Source organism: Cibotium barometz, chromosome 19 (genome assembly GCF_041138505.1).
Source record: "Cibotium barometz isolate CiBa-2024 chromosome 19, ASM4113850v1, whole genome shotgun sequence".
NCBI lineage: Eukaryota > Viridiplantae > Streptophyta > Polypodiopsida > Cyatheales > Cibotiaceae > Cibotium > Cibotium barometz.
In genome coordinates this window covers 6,752,316-6,760,564 of record NC_141064.1, presented here as the reverse complement: position 1 = coordinate 6,760,564, position 8,249 = coordinate 6,752,316, and the positions used below count along the sequence as shown (strand labels likewise).

The 8,249-nt window shown below is 42.6% G+C and overlaps 1 protein-coding gene across 1 annotated transcript; it reads right to left on the bottom strand.

Moving 5' to 3' along the window:
• Positions 1–1,395: 1,395 nt before the first annotated feature.
• On the bottom strand, positions 1,396–3,486 carry LOC147628155 (stearoyl-[acyl-carrier-protein] 9-desaturase, chloroplastic-like). The gene is made up of 3 exons (XM_086813187.1): positions 2,931–3,486; positions 2,344–2,854; positions 1,396–2,087 (listed from the first exon to the last, which is right to left on the bottom strand). Exons 1-3 carry the CDS (start codon positions 3,158–3,160, stop codon positions 1,524–1,526), a joined length of 1,305 nt encoding a protein of 434 aa, XP_086669313.1. The 5' UTR covers positions 3,161–3,486; the 3' UTR covers positions 1,396–1,523.
• Positions 3,487–8,249: the final 4,763 nt, after the last annotated feature.

Here is an 8,249-nt window from a genome sequence, read left to right as displayed (position 1 = left end):
GATCAAAATATTTGCATTGAATACTTTGAAAGAAATTTGTATACATTATTATAGAAAGAAATTAGGGAGAAGGTATCATAGTCACAAGAGATTTAGCAAGTGTACAACAATACAAATCCATAAATAAGAGTGAAACCAAGAATGTAATTCAAAGTCCATGTATTAGAAGGAACCAGGAATAGTAGTTCAAGATGGAACAAGTAAATGAAAGAAAAGAAAGCTGGCATGTGAGAAGGAAGGATTGTCTCTTTAAGCAACTTCTCAACTTGCATAGGTGAAGCTCGATGTACCTCAATTTTCAAGAAATTAAGAACTTGAAACCCACGCTAGTTTTTAGATAATGCATGAAAAAGAGATGTCTGATTATTCTTTTCCCATCTCTCCACTCCCATCTCTCCAAAAGCAAAAGCTCCAAAGAAGTACCATAAATACCCTCCCGTGAAAGCTTCAAAGCTACAAGCAAATGAAGAAAGGCTTTGTGAGAAAAGGTTTTGAGCATATCCAAAAGTGACAAGGTTCTATCGTATCAAATCAGAAAAAAAAAAGTGATAAGGTTCTATTGTATCAAATCAGAAAAAAAAAAAAACCTGGCACCTATTATTATACTGGTGCACTTCAGAAATAAACTAGATGATGGATAGAGGATCCAAAATTCAATTACAATGAAAAGCGACTAAAAAATCACCCCACTTCAAAAACACAGATAGATTGTCACTCATAGCACATAAATATATAGCTCATGCGGTGACCTATGAAGGGGTATGAGGTTTGGTTGGTAATGGGCAGGCAGGTAGTAATAGATAATCCCTACTTCAAAAACCTTTAGATGCAATGTTCACCCACAAATCATAAAATGTAGAGGTCACTCATATATACAATGAAGTTTGGTGTTGGTATAATGGGGGGCAGTAAGTGCACATTCTCTTCAACATTTGGTAAAATCCATTTGCTCATGCAATATATCAATGGCATTGGTATCAGACTAACACTAAAAACTTTGATGACGCTATTCCACCAACGTTGTTCAACATTTGTTAATTTCCTCACTAAAACTATTCCATTTTATCCTTCCCAACACATCCAATATCCTTAAAACTAACCCTTTGTTACCACAAGCATTTTTTTTTTTACCGTAACCCCTTGTTATCAGTAATCCATCCCTATGATGCAATCCTGAATTGATGACGTCTCTTTACAGAGGCGAGCTGCCAAACCCATGTTCAGACCCGCCTAGACTTAAGGATGTGAAGAAACCCATCTATATTTTACTGCCAGTTTTATTCTAACTTAGAGGTCACTATTAGTGTCAATGCGTAATGGAACAAAACAGTCACTACAATGGCAAGGAGATAACCACATGCTTGCTGCAGTTAAACAGTAATTCGGACCTGCACAGCACAAAAAGCCATCCATGTGAAAGAAGAGAACGTGTACATAGTTCAAGTGTGTCAACACTAGGGTCGATGAGTATAGGACAAAAAAGTTAATACACTCTTGTCTTCTGTATTATTCAAGTTCACCTCCTAATGAAGTGCTACTTCTCTGTTAAATATCCAGCTAAATGTGCCCGTTTTGGGCCCTTTCTGCACCTTAGCTGCACGATCTTCCAACTTCCTTATGCGATTCGCCAACCCACATACATAATCCTGGGCCTTTTGCCCCTTACTCGAAAGCCCCAGTAGCTTCTCCACATTCCATCTCTTCACCAAGTGCTCTAGGATGTCAGCATAATCTCTTGCCGTGTACACCCCCGTCCTCTGCGCCACAAGGGAGAATTTCTCAAATATATGCTTGTCACGCCCATCATACATGAGATGAGCAGGCATGGCGATTTTCTTCCTCATCATGTCCTCTAACGCTATCATGGTGTGATCCGGGTCAATTTCAAAGAGCTTCTCCACTATTTTAGTGTATGCATTCTCGTGCCGCCTCTCATCGGCTGCAATAGTCCCACATATCTGTGCAAGCTTAAGGTCACCAAACTGCTTTGCTTGCCTTGCAGTATTCCCATGGGATATGAAGGTCGCCCTTTCCTGGAAGGACGTATAGATGAATCCCAAATATGGGCTGTTTTCCGTTTGTGGATCCTGCAATCAAACCCCAAGGTCCACTAATTAGGGGAACAGAAAGCTGGCATGGGCACAACCATATAGCGACTTCAGAGCCATATAAACTTGGGGCAAAAGATCAACACAGCATGCATGTTGGAAGAACATAGCTTTCACTCTGATTGGATACACAACCATACTTCAGATGTCAGAACCATATAAAGTCAGAAAAGGTTGTATATCCAGCCTGAGAGAGAACATCAAGAATCTGAAAACTGGGGTTTCTTGTATTTACCATCCCTGATCCAATCAAAAACTGAATAGTTTTCTCTATAACCCTCATGTCAACTCTGCCGGTAAGAAAGAGATACTTGTTGAGAAGATCTCCATGCCTATTCTCTTCAGCAGTCCATCCTCTAGTCCACCTCGCCCAAGAGGTAAGGCTAGCACCGGTCTCATCGCGCACTCCATCCACTGTATTGAGCATTGTCTGATAAGTTGGAAGAGCTTCTTCAGTGATCATGTCGCCGACCAGGCAAACCAGATAGTCATCCGGAAGCTCTGCAGCGCGTGCTCTGAGTTCTTTCACCTCATCTAGAAACCCATCAGAAGAGGGTTCTGGTAAAAACTCCTGAGGCTGCCAGCTGTTCTCAACCGACTTAAGGAATGGCAGGATCTCGGTCTCCGCCCACCTCTCTAATGATTTGAAAATCTCAATCTTCTCGGGCGGCATCGAATGGGTCACCTGTGTGTGCAGCTCTTGGGGTACATACAAATCCTTCTCTTGGACCTCATTTCCAATCTCTCTGCAGAGGCAGAAGAGGGTAGTCAGACCACATCTACAACAGCAACACTATCAAAGAAGAGGATGCATGCACTTACGTGGGCAGTGTTGCTGTCATGACTATGCTTGATAGTCGGCCTTTGCGTTGCGAGATCCATAGATTTGAGGGCCCCCGTCGTTTAGAGGATGCCGCCTCCAGCCCTCCAAGACCTTTGGAGGCATACGGCAATGTCAGCGAAACCGCCGACGCTGTGCGCTCGAGAGCAGGGCAGGGTACTGATGATGCAGAAGCTGCAGCTGCCCCATTGCAGTGGGATGCCAGGGCCATGGTGGGGGCGAGCTCAAAAGAGGGAGGGAGGGTCTCAAAAGAGCTCAAAGAGGGCTGTAGAAAAGGGGGGGCATGAAGAAGACCCACAACACAATAGATGGTTTACTGCAACGACCCTAGTGTAAGAGAAAAGGCTTTAGCACAGGTAGGGGAAGGGAAAGCTTGTAAGAGAAAAATGCTATAGCACAGGTAGGGGGAGGGAAAGCTGGGGAATGTAGATCAATGAGATGGTCGCGTTACAGAGGAAAGATGCATGCAAGTATGGGCAAGTGTATGACAATCTAGTTGAAACAGAGCAAAATCTCCAGAGAGCGAGAGAGGTAGAGAGAGCGAGCGAGAGAGAGAGGGGGGTTTTCTAGGGAGCGAAAAGAGTAGAGAGAGAAAGAATGGTTTTATAGAGAGAGAAAGAATGGTTTTAGAGAGAGACTAGATGGTTTTAAAAGCCGTCGCCTTTAGTTGCACATGCGGACACTCTACCTCATATTTAATTGAGTGCATTTGACACGCCTTTGACATTATGCCATCCAACCTTCCATCAACACGTGGCACACCATTGTGCGTCAAGGAAATATCACCCATCCCTTGTAGGCGTATTGGGTCCCAACGCTTGTTTGGTGTGTATGGAATTAATTAATGGGAAAGATTGCCTTCGCTGAATTGAAGGTTTTGTTGGCTTACGTTTTGTGAAGTTAAATGCTTCAAAAGTTCATTGAATAATAAGCTCGCTAAAAATTGCTCAAAAAAGCTTTGCTTCAAAAGCTCGCTCAATCAGTCACACGAACATCTCTTTCTCTCTCACACACGCACACAAACGAATTATACACATTTTTAGGAAGTACATGCACATGGGATGGGCCTAGGCACATGGGCTTAGGATCATTTACATGTGGGATTAGGGCAGATGGGCTTTAGGACTATGAAAGGCAGGTGTTCTAGGACTATTGTACCTTTTTGAACCTTTTGAACTATCAATACACTTCACTTTCCATTGTCCTTGGTGATAATCTCTCAAGCTTTCCTTAATCCATGCTACTTAAGCTAATCCAAGGCTAACCTAGATGTGTGGGAGTAAAGAAAAGTGAATATTATTCTTCAAAACGTTGAGAGACTTAGGGTTTTCACCTCCTTTTTCACACTCTCTTGCTCCACCCTCCATAATCTGGCCATCCATACTTGCCTTGATCTCCCTCCTATAAATAATTCCCTTTCACATTAATTATCTAGGCATGCTTGGAGATTGATGGGGTTGTTTTTTTTACATGTGAGTTCGGGTTTGTTTTGCGGCATGTTCGTGTGCATTGATGGGGTTGTTTTTTTATCTAGTCTTATTCACATGCCTTGGACTTCATTGATAATTTTTCACACGTGTGAGGTGTGATTCATACACTTAGCATTTGTGGAGTGTGTTCACATGTTATTTGGATTTGTTTAGGTTTGTTCACATGCTTTTACGCATTGTGAGCCTTGTTCACACATGAGTACATTTGTGTGAGGTGTTCGCACGCTTCGAGCTTTCGTTGGGTATTTTTCACATGCTCACGCACATTAGCACATTGTGGGCTTTATTCGCACATTTGGGTGTATAGTGTTCTTTTCATGCACATTGGAGCTTAGTTTAGGCACATTCACACATGGTGTGAGTTCATTGTGCATTGCAACCCTTGTTCACACACTTTGATCATTGGGAGTGTTTGCTCGTAGCTATGGGTGTTTCTTACTACCTCTATCCCTCTTACGATATACACAGTATCATCATCATCAACATCATTTCAATTCTATTATCAATCCTGATTGCATGAGATATGATTACATGAGATCAGCTCAGGCACTATCTTCGTGGCTATGGGATCGCTACCTTGACTTGCCATTTTGTGCTTTGTGTCACATATCTTTCGTAGCTTTCACAATACCTTTGGCACTTCGAGACTCAAACCTCTAGACCTTCACTCGCCAATTTCATGCTATGATACGGCAGATTACTCATGCCATCAGTGGTTGTTCGAGCTCGAGGCATTGATACCTGATCACTGGAGGTGTTTTTTTTATGAGGGGAGTGTACATGACAGATGGTCCAAATGGTGCGGTTATGGTGATTTCATTATTTCATTGCTTTGCCACCTTGACACACGGATGGTTTAGCATTATTCACATGGGACGAGTCTTCTTACGACACGGATGGTTTGGCATTGTTCACATGGGATGAGTCTTCTTTACGACACCTTGCTTGAGTGTCCCATACTCTTGAGCCGCTACAACCATGTTCCCAAGGATGTAGACTACATTGACTTAGATTGAGATGACCATGATGATATATCGTGCACACATACACATGATGATGATGTTGTATCGCGCACACATACACATGATGATATTGATGTATCGCACACACATACACATGATGATAGTGATACACGTGCACATGATGCCACTGACACATATGCACATGATGATGATGTATGTGATAGTGATAGTGATAGTGAGAGTGATGTGTGTGAGTTAGATCATGTGGGCATGATCTTGATAGAAGGGATGGCAATGAGCATTATGATTGATGATACACCTACTGTCAATTCTCACCCCTTCTCTTTTGCAGCTAACTCTTTAGACCCTAATGCTCGTGAATTTATCTCCATCGCCCCTTCTTCCTGCTCTCCCTCCTACTTAGCCCTTCACCTGCAAAAAACGTAAACTAGAATGGTTTGCTTCGAGGAGTTATGGGGAGAGGTAAAGGGGAAACTTATAGCATTGTTGGATGCTCGTGGACCAAAGAGTCGTGCCACCTTTAAAATGGCTCAGATATCAATTTACCCATGCTTCCACAAGGCCTTCCCAAGAATCTGTACACAAGGGAAGATCCAGCGCTAGTCGAAGCAATCCTTTACACCCTTCTTGGACATGGTACAATTGTTTTAGAGGATTGTGCTTGATATGTATGCCAAGTGTGGGGCTCTCGCCAAAGCACCACACTTGGCGATGTTGTACATATCTTGCAATCAGTGCATTCCAAGGGAATGGGTGGCAAAGTTTAGTGCGCCAAAAATCTTACCCCTATAATGTGATCAAGAAATGGGTGGCAGAGTTTAGTGCACCAAAAATCTACCCCCTATTATCTTTGAGGCCGAAGCCATCCAAACTAATGATGCAAGGACAACTGAAAAGTTTCTTTATCAAAATGTGATTTTTTGTGCTAATTGAATTAGTGAGCAATTGGGACATTAATATTGTGATCAAGAAATGGGTGGCAGCGTTTCGTGCACTAAAAATCTACCCCCTATAATCTTTGAGAAATTGGATAGGCCAAAGGCAACCAATAAAACCTTGTGCAAGATTCTAACCAAGATTGTGGAAACTCGAAGGTTGGATTAGGAGCACAAGGTTCACTTTTTGGTATGCGCATATCATGCATAGCAATCACGACAAGCATGAATCGTACATGAAGACAAGCATGAATCGTACACCTTTCATCAGCTTAGAAGTAATAATGTTGGTGGAGTTCTTAGTACTTGGCATGAGGATCATGATGCAATAAATCTATGACATAGATGGACCCATTGCAAAGAGGTTAGAAGATCTAGGAAAACTTGATATATGGTATCACATGCAATGATTGAAAAGGCTTGGAGAAAAGCATGTAATCTTAAACAAAAGGATCCCAAAAGGCGTACTGCATCACACCAAGAACACATAGTGCCACACCAACCCCAAGGACACTAATTATCCATTATGCCATGCTAGTTCATGACCAAGTTGTCCATGCTTTTATCAATTTAGTCATGCCCACACCGCTAACTGAACGTCATTGTGCATGCCTGACTAGCATTGTTGTCCATCATTAAAACAAGATGCCAAGTCATTAAATTTCGATTGTGTTTGTGGTATGTCATTGCTATTGAGCTATAGTTTATATCCTCTATGGATTTGGAAGATGGTGCATGGTGGAGCTTTAGGAATGGTTACATAAATTGGGTGGCCCCCTCTAGGAAAATGGGAGGGACTTAATTGGAGAGACATATTGTTCTCTTCTCTTGCAAAATCAAGCAATCCTCTCTAAAACATGAAAGAACAACGAGTCAATAAAAGTGGACAATCAAGGATTATAAATGGAAGGTGTAATGTTCCTTAATTGGTGATGGGTCACTTGATGAATCCGTTTGTTTGGTGGTCAAGCAAAACCTTAGCCCTTTACACCATTAACAAGGCCAAAAATCTCTAATAAAAAATAATTTGGAAGATGGTAGGATATATGTAGGATAATAAGAATCATAAGAGTGGATATACTATTTAATAACATGATGAAGGATATATAATAGGGCAACAAGAATTATAAGAGTGGATAGACTATGTAATAACATGATGAAGTCTAACCTCTCCATTGAAGATTAAGCCTTTCTAAGGTAGCAACCAAACCACTCTTAGTTGGCACCACATGTAGTCGTCTGCCAGTCAATGCCGCATGTAATCGATGTTGGCGGTTATCTCTGTGCCAGCACGTCCATGCCACCTTCCATCGATGCTAGTGGGCCGGTTTGCAGGCATCGCCACAATTCACGCTATCAGGCTATCATCGCCACAATTCGCTCGGTGCTCTCCCCTCCAACTCACTGTGTTTGTTCGTTGTGCGCTCGGTGCTCTCCCCTCCGACTCACTGTGTTTGTTCGCCGTGCGCTCGTGCTCTCCCCTTTGCCACCTCTGTTCGAGTACTCCTACAACCATGGTGACTCTCTCTCTCTCTCTCTCTCTCTCTCTCTCTCTCTCTCTCTCTCTCTCTCTCTCTCTCTCTCTCTCTCTGCTCGCACCTCTGTTTGCAGACGGCCACAACCGTGGACATGCAGAGTTCATGGTTATGGGCTTTAGTTGTTTTTTTTAATGTTAAAGGGGTGAGTCTCTCTCTCTCTCTCTCTCTCTCTCTCTCTCTCTCTCTCTCTCTCTCTCTCTCTCTCTCTCTCTTTCTCTCTCTCTCTCTCTCTCTCTCTCTCTCTCTCTGTGTTCGCACCTCCGTTTGCAGAGACGGCTGCAACCGTGGACATGCAGAGTTCATAGTTGTGCACTTTAGTTGTTTTTTTTAAATGTTAAAGGTTTTAGTTGTTTT